The sequence below is a fragment of the Castor canadensis genome, chromosome 8 (genome assembly GCF_047511655.1).
Source record: "Castor canadensis chromosome 8, mCasCan1.hap1v2, whole genome shotgun sequence".
NCBI lineage: Eukaryota > Metazoa > Chordata > Mammalia > Rodentia > Castoridae > Castor > Castor canadensis.
The window spans coordinates 28417429-28442822 of NC_133393.1; the positions used below are offsets into that span (position 1 = coordinate 28417429).

The following is a 25394-nucleotide window of genomic DNA, read 5'->3' on the forward strand; positions in this document are numbered from 1 at the left end:
ATGTCAATTTTCAACTGGCAAACAGAACAATACTCAGTGAAAAACTGTAAGGAATTCTTGGATTAGAAAACAAAACGTTTTGGCTTAGACATCAATAATTCTCAAACCCATATTTCTGTATTGTTTTCTGAGTTTAAACTCAACTATCTCAACTATGGCTTCCAGAAAAGCTCACAGCTACCATACACCTAACAAAGAAAATAAAATTTTGTGGTTGTTTTTCTTTTCTTTTTTTTGGTGGTACTGTGGTTTGAAAACAGGTCTTCGTGCTTGCTAGGCAGGTGTTCTACTGCTTGAGCATGCTCCCAAAAATTCTTAAATTGTAATAATAACCATAGCTCTCCTTACCCAGGGAGAACATGTTTCTGTAATTCTCTGGCCTGTTGTCTCTACTCAGATCCTTCTGTGATGGATCAAGAAGCCACTCCTCTCGAATAAGAGACACAGCCATGTCTTCAATCTTCTCCAAAGTCTGAAACAAAACAAGACTCTGATTTGGGGCCTGAAACTGTTCCACAGCTCAAACCTAAAGTGCCAGAGAGAACTACTAGTGTTGGGAGAGGACTAAGGGCTGGGAATGTACTATGTAAAGGGAAGAAGAGGAAAATGCATTAGATTTATTGGGGGAAATTGAAGGTCAATTTGTCATTATGTGAAAGAATTTGGGGCAAGTTCTTGCATAGGTACTGCTACAGTCAGTCCAGTTATGGGGCAGATGCCACAAACACAACCAACCAGAGATATGAGGTTTTAGTGAGAAGGAGCACAACTTACCTGGAACCCTGCTGTAAGAAGTGTAGCTGTCATCTCCTGGTCTCCAGAACTTCCTTTCTGGGATGGAGTAGGACTCTGAGAAGTAGACTTGGCTGAGAGAGGAGAAAGGAGCTGTGAATGAGACCAGCTCTGTCCTGTGGCTGTGGAAGCCAGCACTCACCCATTACAAATTATCGGTACTCTAGTACACATGTGTGCCAAAGGTTTTGCATATAAAGTACTGACATCTTAGATTCTAGGCCCATATCTATGACTGCCCACAGAACATCTTTACTTTGCTATTCTTGAACTTAGCCTGAAGTTACAGTCAAAAATATAAAGTGTACTGATTTCTGATCAGGAATTACTTTCCAATTTCTTTTCTACCACCAAAACTACCATCTTTGTGCTTGTGTATAGTACTTCTTTAGGTCCTGATATCCTAGCAAACTGAATATAAGAACTAACCTATTTCTTCTTACTCAATTTCCTTTCTGAAATGTCTATCATACCTGCCAGTATCTGATTCCTGTGGATATCAGACAGTTTATTATGAAAATCAACAGTATGCCCAACCAACATGTGTTTTGGGCAATAAGCTTTAGGACTTCGGAAAAGAATTATATTACTAATTCAAAGTGTATCTATGCTTCTATAGAAATATTAAAACTTTACTTATATGAAACAAACTAAACTACATAAGTGAAAAAATATAAAATACAGAGGGAAATGAGACTAGAGCATCTTATTCTGTAAGAAAATATGGTAATTCTCAAAAAATGATGGAGAAATGTCAAAAAGACATAGGAGCCAAACTTAAGGAGTTTCCTCTGGTCAAGTCTGAGGTGATTTAAACATCAAAATAAAGACAGTAACAGAAAATGTATGTAATAAGGAAGAATTTATAAGTCCACAGTGATAAATTAAAAAATAATAGCAACAAAATAAATTGGGGTAAAGGGAATACTGTCTCTTAAAATAAACAGCAAATCAATGTAGAGGAAATGACACAGTTAGAAAGTCACTGTTTTGTAACTGGCTTAGTAACCATTGACTCAGTCAAGAAGCAATAAATGTTGAAACCAGTGTTCTAGCAACAAAGTTTGATGAGAACTCGGATATTTATACAGATTGAAGAATATTTCCCCACAAATTACTTGTTAGCTACAAAGGGAAAAATATTAACTTTATAGTGATTAGCCAAGCAATATTAACCTTAACCAAGTCACTGAAGATAACATCTATTGGGACAAATTTCTGGAGTGTTCCTGCCAAATATATATAACCTGAATTGAAATGTTAGAAAATAACAAGCAAATCCAAATTGCAGCCATTTACAAAATAACTAACCTGTATTTTTTGAAAGTGTCAAGACTGTGAAGGGAAAAGAAAGGCTAAGGAACTATGCCAAGTTAAAGGAGACTAAAGAGAATTATGTCTAATTGCACAGTCTGACCTTAGGCTAGACTCTGGACCAAAAAAACATTATTGGGACAACTGGAAAAACATAACTGTGGACTAAATTATTTTAATATTACCTCTTCTAATTGTGTTAATTTTATTGTGGTTATCTAAGGAAATACTAAAATAGTCACAAATAAAGTGGTGTGATGCTAACAAAATCTCAAAAATGTCCACATTGTAAACATGCTGGAGTAGCAGAAATGTGTGAATACATGAAAACCCTCAAGTTGTTCATTTGTTCATAAAGTTTACTAGGACTATCAACTTATATTTGAAGCCTAGTTATTTTGAACCCAGGTATTGGGACGGGTATGTAAATAGTGATTCTAGGAACAAGAGCGATATCCCAAATGTATGCCTTTCTTTTTTTAATTTCCTCATCTTTACCATTGAAATCTGGCTTCTCACCTTTCTCTTGTTGTCTTTGGGGCACTGGAGAGATATGATGGGTTGCCACAGGTTGGAGCTGAGTATTTGGAGGTTCCGGTGCAGATTCTGGAGGCACTACCTCCTCCCAAAGTACCCTATGCCCATGTACACGAGCTGGGACCTGGAAATAATGGGACATCTGGGTTATAAGGAATCTCTTTGAGAAATGAAGTGGACAATGTACCAGGATCAATAGCTCACCTAAAGAAGTTCTTGCTTAGAGAAGCAAGCAGCAGAATCTCATTTACTTCCTATGGGCAGCAAGGAACACAAAAAAGTAGGCAGGCACAGAAAGCAAGGCACTGTTTCTACTTAGCAATGAAGGAAAAGTTTTCTATTGATGTCCTTCCTCCCTGCTATATAGAATACCAGTATTTTGTGTTCCCAAGATAGGAGAGAAAGAATGACAAACAGAAACTTAGAGCAGTGCCATACAGTGGCAAAAACCTTTTGATAAGGAACTGAGTTCTGGTCCATATCCATCTTTAATTATTTGGGTGCTCCTGTAAAGTGATTTAAGCTCCTTATGTATCAGGTTCCCATCAGACAAACAGAACAATATTACATTTGTAGGGATGTTATAAGAATAAAAAATGGACTATATTCTTTACAACAATAAAGTTATCTACAAATATAAGATATAACATGAGGATAACTATTTTCATCCTTACCCAAAAGAAACCAAAGCTCAGCATTTACTCTCCCACAATGAAGCCAATGTCCCTCCACCCGGCTTCCAGGACTTCCAGTCACAGCATGCACACCCCTACTTACTGGTCGTCCTAGTATATCAATCTGCCTTTCCAAGTCCTCCAATAGGGTCACCACCTCCTCTCCATTTTCTAACTGATGCTCCTTAACCAGAGTCTGCAGATCCTCTGGCAGGATTGTCAGGAACTGCTCTAGTACCAGAAGCTCCAGGATTTGCTCCTTGGAGTTTAAGTCTGGCCTAAGCCACTGATGGCAAAGTGCCCGAAGCTGGATCAGAGCTTCTCGGGGTCCCAGTGTCTCCTGGTAGCATAACTGTCTGAAGCGTTGGCGAAATAGTTCTTGGCCAGGAGGGTTATTGTCATGCAGGCTAGATTCCTGGTCCCAATCATGATCCTCTTCTACTTTGACAATGACAAGATCCTCTTCAGGAGCCTGGTCTGGTGGAGATGGGACTGAAGAAGACTTTCTTGATTCTGTAGCCATTTAGGGATGGAAAAGCTCAGGTGGTTCTTTTCCACTACCTTCTTTAACTTCTTAAGAGGAGAACCTTCTGAACACTCAAGGGTACTTCTTCCAGAATAGAAAATGACAGTATTAAAGGAAGTTAAAAAAAAAAAAAAGTCAAAAAGCATAAGATATCTTAATAAGCTTCCTCCAACCCCCATGACACAGACTTCATCTCAGCTATTTAAATGATCCTCTTCAGTGTTCCAGAAATAACTCTACCTCTTTAATCTGCTATGTCAAACCTACCCATTGAGTAATCCCTTCCATCTGCAGGTCTAACTGAAATTCTGTATCTAACTTTGGGTGGTCCTCAGTGCTGCTGATTTAACTTCTAGTAGCATTTGTTACACCAGCTACACTAAACTGTTTCAATACACTTCAGTTCTCAGAATTTCCCTCATTTTCAATAGATGAGACTAACTTCCACATTATGCAGCTTAAAGTATTGATAAGAACTTTCTTCTTTTCTACCTAACATTCAATATCCTGCTTGTGCTCCCCATCTTCTCTCCTATCTCAAGGTCTACTTTAGACTTTAGCTCTAGAAATTCTTTGAAGCAGTGTACATCCAAAGAACCTAGATGCCACATAAATACTTTCAATGCAAAAATCTAATCCCATATACCAATGACCTTCCAGAATGTTATATAAATAAAAAGTGTATTTTCTTCTGAGTCTGACATCTTTCACTTAGTACATTACATTTGCTATTAATCAATGTTGTATGTATCAGCAGTTTGTTCCTTATACAAATGTATGTTTATTCATTCCTCACCAGATGGGATTTTGACTTGTTTTCAGTTTTTGATCAAAACATATAAAGCCACTAATATGTATATGTGATTTTTGTGTGAACATTATTTTTATTTCACTTGGATAAAATCCAGAAGTAAAATTATTGGGGTCATAAAGTATATATGTAACTTCATAAGAAACTGTAAACTGTTTTCCAATGTGGCTATAACATTTTGCATTGTACTCGAAATGAGTTGAACTTGTTCCCTAGACTCACCAGCACTTGACATTTTTTTTATTTCTTCATATTTTAGATTTTCTAATAGGTTTGTGCCTTGATTTGTTATTTCTTTACTACGTTGAGCATCTTCAGCGCCCCCCTGCCCCAAGTATTGGGGTTTGAGCGTAGGGCCTTGCACTTGTTAGATAGGTACTGTATCATTTGAGGCACACCTCTAGCCCAGATGATCATCTTTTTATGTTTATGTGCTTATTTGTCATCTGTTCATTTTTTTTGACAAAGTATCTATTTGAAATTTTGTTTTTTTTTTTTTTTTTGAGACAAGGTTTCAGTAGGTAGCTCCAGCCTAGCCTTAAACTGGCAATCTTCTGGCCTCAGCTTTCTGAGAGCTGGGATTATAGGTGTGTACTACCATCCTAATTTTATTTCTTAATTGATTTTTTTTTTCTGAGAATTCCTTATATGTTTTGGATACTTTGTGAGATGTGTGATTTACAAATATTTCCTCCCTTTTACTCTTTTAAAAGTTGCTTTTGAAGAATAGAAATTAATAATTTTTTTGAAATGTAATTTAGTTTTTTTCTTTTTAAGGGTTGTGTTTTTGATGTCATACCTAAGAAATTTTCGTTTAACCCAGAGTCACAAAGATTTTTCTTTTAAAAGTTGTATGATGTTTTATATTTAGGACTAGGATCTATTTTGAGTTAATTTTTGTATAGAGTTGGGGTATGGATAGAGTTTCTTTTTTTCCTCCCTCTTGTATACAGATAACAAATTGTTGTAGCACCATTTGCAGAAAGGATTATCTTTTATTCACTGAATTATCTTTTCATCTCAGTCAAAAATCAACTAACCATAAAATATAAGGATCTAATTCACTGATACAACCTGTCTTGATTATGGTGGATTTTCAAATATTGAAATCAAGTAGTTTGAGTCCTACTACTTTGTTGTTTGTTTTAGAAACTACTTTGGCTTTTCTAGTTTTATTGCCTTTTGATATACATTTTTGAATCAGCTTGTTTATCCTTACAAAACTTCCTGGAATTGAATTTGTGTTGAATATAGTTTTTGCAGACAGTTATATGAAGTTATATTGGAATAAGGTAGATGCTTAATCCAATGTGACTGTTGTATTTTTAAGAGACAAAGGGACAGACACAGAAGGAGACATTTGTGTGAGGCCACAGACACATACACAGAAGAGAACTATTTTACTATGGAGGTAAAGGTGGAGTTATACAGCTGCAAGGCAAGACATACCAAGGATTCCAGGTGACAACCAGAAAGTAGAGAGCATGACCCTGAGGATACCTTCATTTTGGACTTCTAGCCTCCCTGTCAAAGAATAAATTACTATAGTATTGTGATACTCTGATAACCCTAGAAAACTAATATACAACAGGAAGACTTTTAACAAATACATGATATGACTTACCGCCTTAAAATCTTTCAATAGGGGAAGCAAACTCTTTTGCAAAGCCTTGACTAGCTGTATCTGTTGTAAACTCACATTTGCATAGCCTCTTCTGACCATGACTTTTTCCTATTCTTTTCTACAGAGCTCTTTGCTCTAGAGCTCACTGATTCCCAATCAGGGGCAACTCTGCTCCCCCATACCAGGGGCCTTTGGCAATGCCTGGGAATATTTCTGGATGTCACAACTAGGGGAATGGCGTGCTACTATTACATAGTGCCTAAAAGCTAGAAATGCTACTAACACCTGTCAATGCAACATATAGCCCCTACAACAAAATAATTATTTGGCCTAAAGTGTCAAAAGCTAATAAATGCCAAAACTGATAAATCCTAAAACCATTCACATCTAACTCTAACCTGTCTATCACCTTTTTCATGAGTTCTCTGTCATTCCCCAATCCCCCAGTGGATTAAGGTGCTCATTTCTGTCAAAGTATTTCCCACATGCCCCAAATAAAGACTTACCACATTGTGTTGAATATTATAAATGCCTGCTTATAGCTACAGCCTTCTTGTGAACATTTATTTGTGACACTAACCTTTTACTTTGAATTTCTCTTTAAGTTAGGGAAGTTATACGGCCTATCTGTATGCTAGGAAGATCACAATGGCAGTGTTGTGAAGAATGGAGAAGAGTGAAATCACAGGCAGATCCAAAAGCAGTTAGCAGAGGATGCTAACATCAATATAAAAACACAGACCTACACAGTCCACAAAGAGAAAGAGATAGGCACTTCGGAAGACAATCTGATTACGTACAGTTCCTGACATAAGTGTTCGAAGAAGTACTTTTTTATCTTTTTTTTTTTGGTGGTGGGGTTGATTGGTTCATGGAACTCCTCAATCTAATGAAAACAGATTTTCCTCAGAAAAATGCCCAAAGATACAAAATTTTACATTCAATTGCAGCAGAATTTATAGACTTGAAATCTGTTTAAGAACACGAAGAAGGCTAAAAAAAAAACCCCTATTTGAGTATGTAAAGTAAATGAAAGGAATTTGAAAATTATCTTCAAAGTTTGACAAGGCTAAGAATAGTGTGTATTGGGGTGGGGGTAAACTACAGTTTAGAAGAACCAATGAGCAAGAGTTAACTGTTTACAGTTAAGTATAGCTACTGACTTCTGGAATCTAATTCATGGACTATGACTTTATAGCGATGTGGAGGGATTTGCTAAAATAATGAGAATGGGGTAAGAGTGTATTCGGGCAAGATGCCAAGATTATGTGTGTGTGTGTAATTTGAGAATGTGATGCTACATAGTTATTATGGTCCTGTCATGTTTTCTTAAAGTCAAAATTAATTTTTAACTACTGAACAACTATCATATAATCAATCCTTGTGAATAGTAGCTATCAAAAACTTCAATGTGTGCACCACTCAAGAACTTTATATTGTTATGTGGTATTAAAGTCTTAAAAATGACACTGATAAAAATCACCTAATTATTAGATTTGTTTGTATTTTATACCTAACTATTCAACAGTTTTTGTCTATTCCCATCTTGATTTTTTTTTTTTTTTTTTTGTGAGACAGGTCTTGTTATGTAGTCCAGGCTGCCCTTAAACTGGTGATCCTCCTGGCTCAACCTCTTGGGTGCCAGAATTACAGACATGTACCACAGCACCCAGCCCCTTCATTTTTTTTTGGTGGTTAATATTACATTTTATAGTCTCTTCCTTGTCCAATCAAAAACTTGAAAAGTTTTTGAGAATTACAATCTATAACAGTACAAAGTTAGTCCACTATGAATTTTCCTCTCCCATAATTCTAGGTGTATACACCTGTATTAAGTTGATAAGCACTTGTGGCTACATATTCTCCTTAAACAACATCTAGTCAGGTTTATGGATTTATGAATTTAAAAGAGACAATCTTTAAAGCTTCTTCTGCATCTCAAGAACTATAACTGTGAATTACTGAAGGCACAATTCAACTTTAACAGCATAATTTTTCAATAGACGGAGAAGGAATGAATTCTTCCTTTGAACTAATTAAGTCTAATTTGAGAAATGTTTGAGAATAAAACAAGACATTTTCCAGACTTTAAAGATGAAAAGGAAAGGGAGATGAAGCAAATGTTATGTTTGTAGTCATCTCAACTTGCACTAGCTGACTGTTTTGACATCTATCACATTTCACGTTTTACTACAGAAATTCAAAATGCCTGTATTTACTAAAATAACGACTGTTACATAAATACTTTCAAGTAAATTAATCAAACAACAGAAATACTTTCTAGGAGCTGGTGCTGTCAATCTTAAAGTAGTCTGACAACACTCATGACCGACTTCAGTTTTGAAAATGGGGCGCCTACCAAAGAGCTCTCAGGTATCTACCTCAATTAGCCTTTAAACATTAAGTAAGCAAAGTATTCTGAATATGGTTGAATTCCCTGTACCCTGAAACTGTTGAAAATGTTTCTTTTGTACAATTACTCAGTCAACATACCATCATTTTCAAAATACACTAAAAAGATCAGAATAACCTAACAGCAGAAACAGAAGGTATTTATGGATAACTGGGGCTTCAAAAGCAAAACATGTCTCTGATTTTACTGAAACCGAAACACAAAATTGCTAAGTTAAAACAATTCAGACTGTGGACAGTTGGATAAAAGATAACGCGGGGTTTTAAGAAGAGGGGAAAGGGGTATGAGGAAGAACGAGGGAGAATGAAGGAGGGGGGTGAATCTCATTAAGATGCATTATAAGCAGATATGTAAATATCAAAATGAATCCCCTCTGTACAACTAACATATGCTAATAAGGATGTTTAAAAAAAAAGATAACGTGGGGGAAGTACCTCAAGTCGCGACAAATAAGAGCGACCGCAAAATAACAGCACAAAACGATTGGCTGTGAAGAAAGCCGAGCCCCATTAAAAGTCGCCTGGCAAAAAGTTGAGGGATGCGTACTTCGCCTGAGTGCAACCACGGCGGCCCCGCGGCGTGCCAACCAGCCCGGGCGCCGACCCCCACGGACCCCTCTCCCGACCCCTCAGGCCCGGCTGCGGCTGCGGCCTGCTCCGGCCACAAAGCGACCCCTTCCTCCGGCCCGGAGCCCGACCGCGCTCACCGTGAGTTCCGGAGGCTGCCCGCGGTGGGGACGGGAGGCGCAAAGAGGGCCAGACCCCGAGGAAGCGCGGGGAGGGAACCCGACAACAGCAGCACTGGGACCAGGCCCCTCCAGCCACTAACTTCCAAACCTGCCGAGGTACCACACCGGCCAGCACTCATCTTGCCCCAAAGGCACTTCCGGAAGCTCTCTAGGAATCCGGGAGGTCTGAAAGCTCTATGGTCGGCCCACACCGGGGACACAGGCACCTCAATCCTTTGGGCAGTGCGCGGTGCCTTGAGCTCTTCCCACGTCTTAGCTGCTGTCGCGGTCCGTGAGCATTCTGAGAAATAACACACCTTTCTGTCACCTACGCTTTGAGCGCCTGGCCACCTTCGGGCAAGGGTAACGGTCCCCAACGGATAGATCTGCAGGAGTGCCGACGGCGGGGCTTGGGAACCCGAGGGAGCACTTCATGGATCCTAAGGATGTCAATTAAATGGACTCGTGTTTGATCATCTTAAATACTCTGCACTTTTCTGTTCTCCATAAATTTATCCAGTCCTCCATCATAGACTTCAAATTTGAGAAATTCCTGCTAATCCTATTTTGTAGTTCTGCGAATCTACTATGGCACCTAGGAATACTATACCTTAGGAATTCCTAATCATATTTCATAGTTCCGCGAATCCCTTATGGCACCTAGGAATAGTACACCTTATACTGTTCAAAATTGGAAAGTAATTACATATGAATTCTTTTGTATCTTTACATATTTCTCACCCTTTCCCATCCTAACGAATTGCAATTTTAGAAAAACTTGTTTTACAGTTTAGCTTTTTAAAAGTTAAGTCTGTGGTGTAATCTTCAGGAATAGACCCTAGTTTTAAGACTGCATAGTTCAGGAAACGAGCCTGTGTTCATTCTTTATATGTTTCTATAAATGTCTTCTAACTTTTCAGACTAAATAGGAATGTGTGTGTGGGGGGGGTGGAGGTTGCGGGAAACGTTTGTTCTCTTGGTTCTGCATTATTCCTTTGGTACCTTTTCCAACCACCCATTTTTATAACTATACCATTTTTACACTGGGGGTACAGTGTGGCATTTACTAAAGTTCTTAAACTATATCATATTTGGATTCATCCCCTCCATCATTCTTCAACTACTTATTTTTAATGACTTTTCAGGTTTCCTCCCCAAACTTCACATTATTATTATTATTATTATTGGTAATAGTGGAGGGATTTCAGGGCTTCAAGCTTGCAAAGCAGACACTACCACTTGAGCCACTCCTCTAGTCCCTTTGCCTTAATTTCTTTTTTAAATTAATGGATCCTAACCAATCCTTAAAACAAATTTAAAGTTCTCTGTTGCCTTCTTGTTTTTATACTTTGAAATATTAAAATAATAAAACATGATTTTAAAAAATGACTTCTGCACCCCAAGTGCTATAACCTAGAGCACTGGAAGAGAATTCCCCCAAATTTTTAATTTCTCTTGTCTGGTGGCAGATATTTCTCAGATTATATTTTTAAGGATGCTTGTATCTACTTTTGGAGATTTGTTTTCAAGCAGAATAGTAAAGATAATGCCTCACTCTGGGACAAGACTGAACAAAGATTGTTTCCTAAGCTTGAGGTTTCTCTGCTAGGATACAACGGCATTGTGTGAACAACATCCACTCGGTGTCCTCCACATCATCTTTGTGGGTTGGGGACAACATGAAACTCATGATGCCTGTGTTAATAAGTAATAACCTCGTAGTCTGGTGTCTTCTGCCAGTTCCCATAACACTGTAGCAAGTTAAGAGTTGGGAATGTAGCTTAGTGGCAGAGCACTTGCCTAGCATGCACATAGACCATAGGTTCAATCCCCAGCACCACAAACACACAAAAACATGGTGACAGGTTAAATTGTTAGCTTTCAAGTAGAGGCAGACCTTCCTGATTTTTCAAGTAGGAGTAATGACTGTCAAGTTTGGAGTGCATTGTTCTCTTTACATGTACAAATACCATACGTAATTACTCCCATCTATGAAGTTTTCTTCTAAAAGGGAATATATATGTATATATACATACATATGTATATGTATCTTGTGACACTATTTTTCATTGATAATTTATCATTTTAATAGCTGAATGGCATTCCACAACAGGATATGGCAAATGTAATTGTTCTTCTACGGAAAGACCATTTAGATATTTTCCTTTTTTTCTACCACCAGTAATCCTGTCTGCCTTTTCTTGCTCTCCAGAATATCCATCTCCCTTCCCTTTTCTTCAGTACTCCCGAATCAAAGGACTTCTCATTTGAGCCAAACACTGGTCTATTATTCTGTAACGGCTTTCTCTGATTTTAGCATTCTATTTTGTATTGAGCATATTGTCGTTTATTACTTGCTATTATCACATTTGTTGTCAAATAGATTAACGAATCCTCAGTTTAGGTGTTTAATATTGGTTCTGAGATCTCCTTCCACATTCTAGTACGTAGCAGCCCTTGAAATATGCACGTGCCATTCAGTTATGACAGGGAAAGTGAGTTTGACTTGTTTTGTAAACTAGCTAAATTTATCCACCGGACTCATTTGCTCCTTTCTGTGCTTCTCTTAATCCCTTCTTAGACGGATCTTCATTCAGCCAAAGTACTTATTACCAAGCGCCCAGCGCACAATAACCGTCAGTAGCTTGCATTCTTCCCGGTCCTGGTTTCTCCCCCGCCCGAGCCCTCACTTTTTGCCCGTGCTCCACAAAAGTGAAAGTGGCTAATGAGTCCCGTTTGTCTGACACGGAGGAGCGTGACAGCAGACACCGCGCAGGGCCGGGAGTGTTCAGGTTACTCTCCTGATTTCCACAAACCGGGAAACAGGTTTGGAGAGGTTTTTTGTTTGTTTTTGATTGTCCTGGGGAGTGGTGGAGTCAGAATGTGAACCCTGGTTTCAAGGATTCTAGCGTCCACACCACCTGTTTCGCTCTGGGTCCTCATTTCCTACGGATGAGACAAATTCAAGCCACCGAGTCCGCAAGGTCCTGCCAGATCGCAGTGTGCGTTGTGTTCAACGTCGATCGCCGACATCCCAGCCCGCTCTTCTCCCGGAAGAGCGGGGGCCTGCGACCCGGCTGGACGACAGCAGAACCCTGCCTTCCTCGACCGCGGCGGGATGAGGCTCCTGAGGCTGCGGCTGTGAACACCGCGTCCCTCCCGGCGCCCCGGGAGCCGGCTTCCGCCCCGAGAGCCCGCGCCCGCTGCACTCCAGCTCTTAGGAAGCCGCAGGCTGGGCCGGCCCCGCGGAGAGGACCGGGATAGGAAGGTTCCGCCCGCCGTAAATGCGGGTCCCCAGGCAGCCCGGTTCGCACGGGTCGGCGGTGGTGGAGGGACGGTTTACGAAACGCATCAAAACGAGTCCCCTCTTTCTTCATGTGGGGCCTTGGGTCTCTTTTCCTGCCGGAACGCCAGTGTTTCCGGAGCCAGGAAAAGTCGGCGCCCTTTTCCGCGTTCTTTTGTGACTGCTACCCACTTCCGGTTGCTAACGGTTTCAGAGTGGCTCCTAAATCGCAAAGCTTCCTGGGCCTGAAAATGGCCTGGGAGGGTGAGGGTCGGAAAGAGGGCAAGGTTGGGGGTGGTTGCCAGTGGACAAGCTGCACTGCCCGAGTTGGGATTGTGGTTAGGTATTTAGGGAGTAGTTCAGAATTATGGTAATTGTTAACATTATGGGTATTATGTAAAAATATAACAAAAACAACGCAATGAGTCATAAAGATCAAAGGCCAATTAGCTGATTTAGCAGGTTTTTGGGGGGAGGGGGTGGTACTGGAGTTTGAACTCAGGGTTTCATGCTTGCTAGGCTCTATCACTGATTCATGCTCCCAGCCCTAAGCAGCTTTTCTGGGAAGAAAATGCTGAATTTAATGCTAACAAAAACTCCTAACCGTGCTAAGACATGTAACATGTAACTGTGTGTCAGGCACTGTTCCAAACCTTTTGTATTTGGTCATTCATTTAACTCCGACTTTATGAGGCAGATACCATTATAATACCATTTTACAAATGGAGAACCCGAAACACAAAGAGTAAGTGCATTACCCACGGTCATATAACTAGTAACTGGCAAAACATGGATTCATACCCGGGCACTCTTCTCTGAACCTCTGTGCTCTGTTGCCTTTCACTGACAACCTGATTTTAACAGCTTAGGAAACGCACTATATAGATGAAGTTTAGGTATGTACAAAGACATTATTGTAGCAGTGTTCTGAATCTTACCTGGTTTGTGGTCAGCTTGCCTTTAGACAGAGGGTCCTTGACAAAGGATGCTTTCTACATGCTTTTAAAGAGAAAATAATACAAAATTTCATTTTAATACAAAGACCCACTTCGAAGTACCACCTCCTGTTACAGTCCTCTAAATTGTCTGTCCTTATTTTGTTTCTATTAGGTTAAATCCTTTGAAATATTTGGTATTTGACAAACAAAACCAACAATTTTATGCTTAATACGTAACATTTTTTCATGTAAGAATTTTAGGAATCTGTCACAATCTGCAAGTTTCCCTGGCTTTATCTCCAAAATGTTCCTTGAATGTTTCTCTTCATGTCCACTGCAAATCCATGGTCCATGCCATCACCTTCTCTCACCTAGGTTACTGCAGTGATCTCTTGACTGGTCTCCCTTCACTTTTTTTTTTTTTTGCAATCTTGCCTCTTTAGGGAGCCAGAATGATCTTTTAAAAACAAGCATGGGATGTTTCTCCCTTCCAGTGGCACCCGTCATGCTTAGAATACATATCCTGGCCACTGATTACCTTTGTGATCTAACCTTATTCAATTTCCCCCTAATCCAGTGTTTTAAATACATGGTCTTTCAGTTCTTGCAACAACACAACACATTCATTTCTACCAGAGACTTTACATTAGATGCCCCTTTGCCTGGAATAGTCTTCAGAATTTCTACAGGATAGACATTTATATTCAGTTAGAATTTCAGCTCTCTAGAAAAGCCTTTCTGACCAGCTGTAGTAGTTATTCAGTCACTTAATTTATTTCAATTCATAGTTATAGTCTATACACTACTTTCTTTTATTTGACTTTGTTTTGTTCGTTGGTCTCCTTTTAATGTATTATAGATTTAAAGCATCAGGAATTTTGTCTCCTGCTGTATCTCCAGCACTTAGAAGCTTGGTACAAAGCATACATTCAATAAATCCTTGTTAATTAATTAAGAAGAAATATGTAAAAAGTCCTTGACATCATAGAACTTAGTTTCACAGAAGTGAGATGGTTTGGCAAATGAGAATGGGACCTACCATGAGGGTGAGATCTTAGTTGAAGCTGTCTAAAATATAGGAATTTGATCCATTTACATATTAATTTTTCTAATAGCCACATTAAAAATGTAAAATAGCTGGTGAAATTAATTTTAATAATGCATTTTATTTAAACCATTATATACAAAGTATTACTGTAGCAACATTTAATCAATATAAAAATATTATTGAAATACTTTATCCTTTTTTCTATACAAAGTCTTTGAAAGCTGGTGTTTATACTTATTGCACATCTTAATTCAGATATTAAATTTTCATAAAAAGTAATTGTTCTACATTGTCATTACATTCATTACAGAAAACTAAAAATGGAAAAAGTGGATTTACATTCCCAGATTAATCAAAACACATATGTAAAGGTTTTCCAGTATCTGACTTCAGTGTAAGTTTTAAAATTTAATTAAATTTAGTTCCTTAGCTGCATAGCCTCATTTCAAGTGCTAGTAGCCACTAGGTACATGTCTATATTCATGATTAGGTCAAAGGGGCAGAAGAGCGGATAGCATCAGAAGTGTGGCATAGAGGGAAGCTGAAGGTCTGCAAAAATGCAGGGTAAGCTTTTTATGCATAAAAAGCTTCATGATCATTAAGAAATCTTTTTCTCAATTGATTCAGATGGGTTTGAAATACTGCTCAAATGATTACAGTAAATCATAATACAAGTATTAGTGTGAAACATAACATTTTAAGAATGTATCAGTTGATATGAAACTTTCAAAGTAAACAGTATTTATCTATTTCTTTATTTAGAAACAGGGTCTTGCTATGTAGCCCAGGCTGGCCTCAAATTTGTGAGCCTCCTGAGTGCTGGGATTATAGCTATATGGCATCATGTCTGGTTACATTATTTTTTTAGGAGCATTATTTTCAAATAATGTAAGGACACATTATACATTATTTTCAAAAGACATAAAAACTCAGCGTATCTGTATGGAATTCTTTAAGTGAAGGTTTTAAGATTCATCTTCCTATAGTAGTAGACATAAAAATAATTCTGGTGGTTTTCCTGATTTCAAACACAATGCAAATCTTTTCAACAAGAGATCTGAAGAGATTAGATCACTTCTTTCCTGATCATTTTTGTGATGACTGTTACTAGAAAGCCAAAGAACTAGAGGTTTGGGCAGTTTGATAGGGTGGGAATTTGAATGTGCTGTGGTTTTGTCACGATTCCCATTATATTATGAAATTCTCAAATTAGGGATGTAACACGGTTGCAATACATGAAATGCTAATACATTAGAAGCCAAAAGAAAAAAAAATTGGACTATTCACAATCTTGAAGTATTGGTATTTTAAGGGTCCTAGTTTCTCATTAGTGTAAGGTATCTGACAGAGGATCCTACTTTGTAAAGGATAATAACAATCTGTGTACAAAGATGTGGTAATTTAAACTTTAAATTTCTATCAGATAACTGCTGGATTATATTTTCTTCAATAATCATCTCCAACTACAACACATCCTTTTTAAGGATGATAAAGTGCCATAAATGATTATTACAAATTGTTTTCTTTTGGAGTGTTTGCATTTTATCACCTGTTAGTGCAGACTCAACGGGTATTTCTTTAGCTGCTTCTTGAACTCAGAAATATACAATATAGAAGCTGAAAGATACCTTACCAGTGACTGACTTAGTCAGCAATGTCCTTTAGAACTTTCCACATGATAAAAGGGGGTCTATAGTTGAGCTGTCCAGTACAGTAGCTAGTGCAGATACGTATCCCTTATTCAAATTGCTTGGGACCAGAAGTCTTTCTGATTTTGGAATATTTGCATATAGGCAATGGAAAGGACTGAAGTCTAAACATAAAATTGACTTGTTTCATATACACCTTATATCCATTCCCAAAGGTAATTTTATACAATATTTTAAGTAATTTTATTCATGAAATAGTTTTTATATTATATCTGAAGGGTCTGGGATGGTCTTCTTTTCCTTTGGGATGCTGAATAAACTGTGCATTGTATGCCTGAGTTTTGAATGCCATCCACCACAAGGTCAGGTAGAAACATTCCACATGCTGACACTCAAAAATTTTGGATTTTGGATTTGGAGGGCTCAGCCTGTAACATGGCTATTGATCCATTTGAAATGTGACTAATGTCACTGAGAAACTGAATTTACATTGTCTTTGACTTAATTTAAATTCATAAACCCACACGTGGGTACTAGCTACCATATTGGACAGAACAGTTCTAGACCAACCTATCTCTCGTCTCCCCATATCTCCATCAGAGTAAAATGACCTGAGATTCAGAAGAAAAGTGATATCCAAAATTATAGATCCCTAATATATTCTATTATCCCCTTCCTAGCTGCTCCTACTGATTGCTTACTGTTTTCCTTTCCACGTTAATGTTTTCTCAGCCTCTTGTGTTTTCTTGCTCTTTATCATTGGAAAATAAAGTATTTCTACAAAAATGACCACACTCCAATTTTAAGATAAAAAGGGATAAATAATTAGGCCATTATATTAATAATAATGAAAGAGAATCAACACTTGTTTAGTTCTTAATTTCATAAACATAGCTAGTGGGCCTCTATTATCTAGGGGAAATGAAGACAGAGAACAATTTAAATGTCTTACCTAACAGTCAAGTGAAAAGGAACTAGAGCAGAGAGGCAAAATTCACTTTCAATCAGGAAACATCAGTCTTGGGTTACAAGTGAGTAGTGCCGTCAATGGACAAGGCTTTCTGAAATAACTCTTGATTCCTCCCCCCAAAAAACTGAACTTAGAAATAAAATGGTATTTTACTCAGTGCTAGAGAAATTTTTAATGCAATTGAAGCTTTGCCTATATTATGGAAACTTATAATGTCTTTAAGGTAGATTCTCTGACAACTAATTAGGCATTAAAGAACACTTGCTATTTTTGCCTTTTTAGTAGAGCTTATTTGCTATATGAATTCTTTGATGTCTAATAAGAGTTGAACTTACACGGAAGAGCCTTCCACACTCATCACATTCATAGGGTTTTTCACCAGTGTGGATTCTTTGATGCTGGATAAGACCTGAGCGCCCACTGAAACCTTTCCCACATTCTTTACATTTATAGGGTTTCACTCCAGTGTGTACTCTATGGTGTCCAATGAGATGTGAGCGCTGAATGAAGGCTTTTCCACATTCATCACATTTATAGGGCTTTTCACCAGTGTGAATTCTCCTGTGTTTACTAAGGTCTGAGCTATGACGGAAACTTTTTCCACATTCATTACACTTATATCGTCTTCTTTCTCTCTGTTGCCATGCTAATATCTCCTCTTTGAATTCAGGATGCTGAGGAAAATCTTTGCTAAGTCTGTTGTTTATCTCCTCAAAGAATTGCGTATCTTTGGGCCTATCTTCCTTCTGTGATGACTCCTCATTCTCAGTCCTGTTTATATTACCTGTAATAAACAGTACACAAACAGGTTCAATTCTAGATTTGAGAAGCAAATAGCCTATGGAAGAACATGTAAGTGTATTAAAAAATAATAAGCCATAACACATATGTTACATATTTGGCATTATTTTGGTTTCAGTACCATTATAGCATATACTTACAATGTAGGAAAAAAAGAATTTAGCAGGATAACTTATTTGATTACAGATTGAGAGGAAAAGGTAAAAATGTGTATCAAGAGACTACCTGTTAATCCTACACAAAGGCAGAGTAGTAAGTGGAAGGACTATAAATATGCCAAAGATAATGAGAAATAGCCAGAGAGACTTGAGGATCAGAGATGGGGAAGGAGGTAAAAAAGTTCAGAAGAAATGTGCATGGCCTGAAACACAGGCAGTAAGTGAGTAAAAGTGACTAGCAAGGATAATAAGATTTGGGATATGAGAGGAATATAGTGAATTAGAACTATCCAAAGAGGAGAGAATGTGTGTAAGTGTATTAGTCAGTTTTTCATTGCTGTAAGAAAACAACTTGAGGGAGTAAAGATTTATTTTGGCTCATGGTTTAAGAAGCTTTTCACTCCATGGTTGACTAGCTCCATTGCTACAGGCTTGTGACAGACAAAAACATTACGGCGGTACGGCATGGTAGAATAAGGCTGCTTACCTCATGGTAGGCAGGAAGCAGAGAGCAACAGGAAGGGGACAAGGACAATATATATCCTTCTGGGATATGCCGCCAGTGACCTTCCTACAACCATGCCCCACTTCCTATATAACCCATTAAGTATGAACTCATCAATAGCTTAACCCATTGATGAAATTAGCACCCTCATGATCCAATCACCTCTCAACAGTGCCACCAGCTAGGGGTCAACCTTTCAACACAGGAGATTTTTGAGGAGGGGCACATCATATTCAAACCACAGGAGGAGTGTAATAAGTAGCTGGAAAGAGAGTAAGATCATGCAGGTCAGGGTATACAGGAGAAGGAAAATAAGCAGAATGTGACAGTCTGGTGTTGTTATGTGCTGGGCTGAATTGTTCTCACTGAACTGATATTCTCACTATCATCTCCTCCTGGCTAAATCCTAGCTTGGAAGCCAGGCATGGTAGTATGTGTCTGGCTTGGGCGCTGAGACAGGAAGATCACAAACTCAAAGCTATATAGTGAAACCCCCACCTTAAAAATTAAACAAAAAAATCATTGCTTGGTTGTTTCAAATTTTATAGTGCATCAAAATTATCAGGGTTTATTATATCACAGATTACTGGGTTCTTCCTACCTTCTGAAGCTTCTGCTTCAGTAGGCCTGGGAAAGAACCCAAACATATGTGTGTGTTTCTAGTAGTTTTCCTGGCAAGAGAGATACTGCTGGTCCAGGGACAACATTTTGAGAACCACTGGCCTTGCCATTATTCAAGGTCCATCTCAAATGCTATCTCCTCCAGGAAGTTTTTCATAATCTTCCAAACTAGATGTGTTTTCCCCCTCTTCCAAATTCTGATGTTCTCAACCACAGGCTTAGCATAGAACTTGCCCATAGCAAGTACTAACCAAATATTTGAGTTGAATTCTGTAAGAAAATAGCTGTTTTAAGGATTTGGAGAGGGTAAAAGAGATTCCCTGTTTGGTAATGTGGAAACTACCATCTCAACAGATTGCCATCTCACAGAATACCATCTGTGTAAAAACAATGGTTATAGTTTTTAATTGACATGATGAAAGAAGCAGCAAGAGCTTCCAGAACATTTCAATGCCTGGGCTGGAAGTAAAAAGCACTGGCTCCAGCCTCACCCAATGCATGAATTCCATTCTTCACTGTTAGCACCTTGACTGCTTCCTGCAAAATCCCAAATCCTCCTCATCTTACCTTACTCCCTACAATTATTATTGTTTTTTTTAAAACAACACAAAGTTAATCTCCTATAGTTCTGGAGGCTAGAAGTCTGAAATCAAGCTATTGGCAGGCTCATTACTCTAGCCAACAGACAACTCTTTTTTTTAAATTTTTATTTTATTCATATGTGCATACAATGTTTGGGTCATTTCTCCCTCCTTCCCTCCCACCCCCCCGCCCCACTCTCTCCCTTACCCCTCACTACCTGGCAGAAACTATTTTGCCCTTATCTCTAATTTTGTTGAAGAGAGAGTATAAGCAATAATAGGAAGGAACAAGGGTTTTTGCTAGTTGAGATAAGAATAGCTATACAGGGAGTTGACTCACATTGATTTCCTGTGCATGTGTGTTACCCTCTAGGTTAATTGTTCTTGATCTAACCTTTTCTCTAGTTCCTGGTCCCCTTCTCCTATTGGCTTTAGTTGCTTTAAAGTATCTGCTTTAGTTTCTCTGCATTGAGGGCAACAAATGCTATCTAGTTTTTTAGGTCTTACCTATCCTCATATCTCCCTTGTGTGCTCTCGCTTTTATCTTGTGATCAAAGTTCAATCCCCTTGTTGTGTTTGCCCTTGATCTAATGTCCGCATATGAGGAAGAACATATGATTTTTGGTCTTTTGGGCCAGACTAACCTCACTCAGAATGATGTTTTCCAATTCCATCCATTTACCTGTGAATGATAACATTTCGTTCTTCTTCATGGCTGCATAAAATTCCATTGTGTATAAATACCACATTTTCTTAATCCATTTGTCAGTGGTGGGGCATCTTGGCTGTTTCCATAACTTGGCTATTGTGAGTAGTGCTACAATAAACATGGGTGTGCAGGTGCCTCTGGAGTAACCTGTGTCACATTCTTTTGGGTATATCCCCAAGAGTGGTATTGCTGGATCATATGGTAGATCAATGTTTTTCCAGAGTGGTTGTACTAGTTTACATTCCCACCAGCAGTGTAAGAGGGTCCAACAGACAGCTCTAATACTATCTTACTACTATAGAAGGATACACTGTAAAAAATAAAAAAAAACTACATAAAATTGCTGTTAGTTTTTCTATTTAAGAGTAAATTTATTTTTAAAAGATATTATATTTTTGGCACATCATCTTGGTTTCTTTTTTTAAAGTGTTCTGAACTAACAGGCCAGACCCAGTTTCTGATTCTAATCTTAGTTCTACCTCTAATTTCTATGGAAATTTAGACAAGGCCACTATGGATATATTTATTCAATTATAAAATGAGGACTTGGACCTTTTTTTTTTTTTTTTGGTCCAAGTATGGTGGTGATAGGGAACACATAAAAATTGTGGAACGTTCTTAGTGTTATACCTTGGAAAAAAATGTATCTATACGGCTCAATGTAGATAAAATAGACTTCCTGAAGAATTCTCAGCCCTCAAGTTAGCTAGATTTCCTGAAGCTCATATTTTAACTATATAATATTCCCTTGAATATTATGGTAGCAACATATGTGCAAAACTTCAATTTTAAATACAGGAAGTATGTGTTTTTCTGGAATTAAGCTAACAGAAGACAGTGAAAGTAGTCCAGAAGCGTTTATAGAAAATCAGAGTCATCTAGAGTTTAAAGTTTCGAAGACATTAAGTCAGCAGGCATACAGTAGTCAGCAACTTCGTGTTCTGTACAGTGGAATTTAGCATGCTGACAAATTACTGTGAAGTGTATCATGAACATGTCCTGCCCCTGCTTTTTTTTTGTTGGGACTGGGGTTTGAACTCAGGTCCTCATACTTGATAGGCAGGTGCTCTTACTGCTTAAGCCACTCTGCCAGCCCTGTCCCCTTCTTATGTGTTTATGACTCTTTACAGAAAACAGGCAATGACTCCATATAAGTAAATTTACTAAAGCTCATTAAGATGAGGTCAAAAGGTGGGATACTAATCCAAGAGGACTGATGTCTTCATAAGAAGAAATAGCAGGAGGGCTCTTGTACAGAGAAAAGGCCATTTGAAGACATAGCAAGAAGTCTGAAAGCCAAGGAAAGAGGCCTCATCAGAAACTAACCCTTATCTTGGATTTCCAGCCTTCAGAACTGTGAGAAAATAAATTTCTGTTAAGTCACCCCATCTACAGTATTCTGTTGATGCAACCCTATCCAACTAACTATAGGGTGCCAAAAATTCTCCTGTCTCAAAATGGAAACTTAAGGGAACTTGGAACTAGAGTCATTAGATAACAGGTAGAAGTATAAAATATTAACTTGAATGAGTATTTGAACCCCACTCTCTATCTCTTGGGCCAACTAGCAGCTTTTATGTATAGTGAAAAACTGAAGTATAATTCATTCTGTGTTGGGAAAAATCGAAGAGGGTGAAATTCTTTGTAGTGAGGTGAAGAATAAATAGTAAATCTTTAAAAGGAGAAAACAGAAGTGACAATGCTCCCCTCTCTGCTATGGTTTTAATATTGTTCCTTTGAAACTCATATTGGAGTTTAATCCCCATTATGAAGGGTATTAAAAGGGTGCAAATTTAATCAGATTATGGTGTTAAAGGTAGGACCTTTGAGAGGTGACCAGGATAAGGTCATCTGAGTGGAGTCCCCATGATTGAAGACTATTGGCTTTATATGAAGTGAAGGGAGAGGGATCAGAAAACACACACATACTCCTTGTCTCCTAACATGTGATGCCTTTTGCTGCTTTGGAATTCTGCCTGGATGAAAGCCATCATTAGATACAGCTCCTAGACCATGGGCTGCAGAACCTGAGCCACAATAAACTTCTTTTCTTTATAACATATCCAGCCAGAGGTATTGTGTTATTAGCAACAGAACATGGATTACAATACTCTCTAAATTCCTCCCTCATATACACAAAATTCTGACTACTTACCATTCCCAGATTCTTGCTCCAGTGGGGTCTTCTTTGAATGGAGTTGAATGGTCAGTGACTCATATGGCCTTCCCAAGGGAGTCAGTTTGTGCAAGAGTATTTCCTTTCTTTCTGAATCCGCTGGGAGCTGGGAACAAGAGGTATAATTGGACTTGTCAGATAGATTTTGTGGAAACTGGAAGAACTTTAAATAAAAGATCTATTTTAAACACATATGTAAATAACACAATGAATTCCCTTGTACAACTATTATATGCTAATAAAAGCATAAAAAAAGATCTAAGAAGCATCTGCTAGGAATGGTGCATAGAAAAGGGGGACAAATTTTCATTCAATTGTAAATGGCCATGATTAGGACAAGGGCCAAATCTCTGTAGTTCAGGGCACTGGAAAGTGAAATTCTGTCCCTTCTCCCATTGGTCTTAGAGAAGTACAGGATTATAGTCTTGGGATTTAGTAGGAACCTTAAAAATCATCTTGACCAACTTCCAGCAATGGGAGCATTTCTTCTATCATGCTATTCAATATGGCAGCCATTAGCAAAATGTAGTTCAGTACTTAAAATATGGCTAGTATAAATTGGGATAGGCTACGTGTAAATTATACACCAAATTGTGAAAACTAAATAGAAAAAAAAACAGACCTAAAACAGTTGATTTTATTGATTACACGATTAAATAGTTTGGATTAAATAAATTTCATTTCATGTTTTACTTTTATTAAAATTACTAAATCTTTGGCTATTACAAAACTTAAATTATATATATAGATCATTTTTTTTTCTGGACAGTACTGTTCCGCAATGTCTTTGACATCTGACCTCTACTTGAATACATCTGTGGAAAGGAGTTTCTTATGGGATAGGCCAACTTATTTATGGGTAGCTTTGAATATGTGTTTCTTTTTCTCAGAGATATTTATTTGTTTTCCTGTAACTTTCTACTGATCCTAGTCTTCCAAAGTGAAACAGAATTTGTCCCCCTCCCCTTTTTTTTTTTCAAAAAAAACATTTCTTCTCTTTACTTAGCCACATGTTAAGTTATTTTACACGGGTAGTCATGCCCCTCCCTAAGCCTTTGTTCTTCTCAGGGTATACATATGAAATACTTTCAGTATTTCTTTAATGTGCCTTTTGTTTTGACTTGGCCCATACACCCTGACTACTCAGTCAAATGACTGCATACCTGCTTTCGGGGCTCATCAAGCTCTCTTTCCAGATCCTCCAGCACAGTCACTGCCTCCTCACCAGTCTCTGGATGGTGTGCATGCACCCATGCTTGCAGGTGCCTAGGAAGAATGCTCAGGAACTGTTCCAGGACAAGCAGGTTCAAAATCTCCTCCTTGGTGTGGCATTCTGGCCTCAGCCACTGGCAGCAAAGCTCCCAGAGCTGGGTAAGAGCTTCCCGGGGTCCAGGTACATCCTGATAGCAGAGTTTCCTGAAGTGCTGCCTGAAGAGTTCCCTCCTATAAGGACTGTACTCTTGTGAGATGGAGTCCTGTCCCCAATACTGGTTCTCTGAATTAACTATAAAAAGTTCTTTTTGTTCTTCAGGTTCTATGGCTGCAGCCATTCTGGGCTTTATCAGGAGATTAATCCTTCTACTTGAGATCTTGTCTCAGAGACAGTCCTAAGGCACAAAAAGTCGTCACTACAAAGAAAGAAGAAAATCTGCTGCAATGATAAACACATACTAATGAAGCTAAGCCACCAGACTTGAGTCACAAAAAACAGTCTCACAGGAGGCTGTAAAAAAGAACAGTGGAGCGGGGGCATGATTGAATCTGGGCTCTCCTGCATAATGATGAGGAAGTTACTCACCTAGAGTACAGACCCTCATGTAAAAGGCTCATGTTTCTCACTGGGTTGATATACAGATTAAATGACGAAGGTGTGCGATATTCCTGACGTGTCAGCTGCCCCAAGTAAGCACTGAACAAGCGCTAAGTGTTAGAAACAAAACAAAACAAAACAAACCTCTTTCCAGATGCATGGATCGGCTTGTGTTCCCCGGGCTCACAGGTTGCAGGGGTTGATGCCAACTCAGGAAAGGGGTCAAATGAAGGTCTGGGCAGAGGAACCCGCAACTCGTGTCCCCTTCCACCTCAGGCTCTCCCGGAAGGTCTGTCGGGGATGGGGGAGAGAGCAGATGCTCACTGCGTCCACGACAGGGAGGTGTGGGGAGGGGAATGCTGCTGACAGCTTTGTCCCCTCCTCCTCTCCACCTGGGAGCCGGGAAACACTCACCTCACGCGCGGAGAGGAACAGGTGACACAGCCGGGAACAAAGGCCGGACGGACTCAGAGTCCAACCGCGCCAGACGGCGGCCCGCGGGGCACTTCCGGCCGCTCTAGCGGCCTCGGCCTCGGTGGTCCTCAATGGTGGAGGACCTAGTTTCTGTACCTTTATTAAAAACTTTTTTCCCTTCTCAAAATATATTTTAAGTTTAATTACTAAAGAAATAATGTAAGTAAGTAAAGCTTTCACACAAGGTTTTTGTTTTTTTTTTAAAGGAACTGTGTCCAGGCATCCAGTATTGACAACAAATGATCCCCGGGTG

The 25394-nt window shown here is 38.7% G+C and overlaps 1 protein-coding gene across 4 annotated transcripts in view; it reads right to left on the reverse strand.

Moving 5' to 3' along the window:
• The window catches only part of Zkscan8 (zinc finger with KRAB and SCAN domains 8), a 46825-nt gene extending 21673 nt beyond the window's left edge, over positions 1 to 25152 (reverse strand). The window contains exons 1-5 of one of the 4 annotated variants that reach the window (XM_020177019.2): positions 9398 to 9537; positions 3421 to 3927; positions 2626 to 2767; positions 775 to 866; positions 349 to 472 (exon numbers count right to left, since the gene is read on the reverse strand). In XM_020177019.2, coding sequence (XP_020032608.2) covers positions 349 to 472; positions 775 to 866; positions 2626 to 2767; positions 3421 to 3840 — 778 coding nt within the window. In that variant the 5' untranslated portion in view covers positions 3841 to 3927; positions 9398 to 9537. Of the gene's footprint in view, positions 1 to 348; positions 473 to 774; positions 867 to 2625; positions 2768 to 3420; positions 3928 to 9397; positions 18091 to 22836; positions 22964 to 24020; positions 24486 to 24811; positions 24936 to 25081 lie in introns of those variants that run through there. The other 3 variants (XM_074082665.1, XM_074082667.1, XM_074082666.1) reach the window with 3 other exon arrangements.
• Between the last annotated feature and the right edge of the window lie 242 nt (positions 25153 to 25394).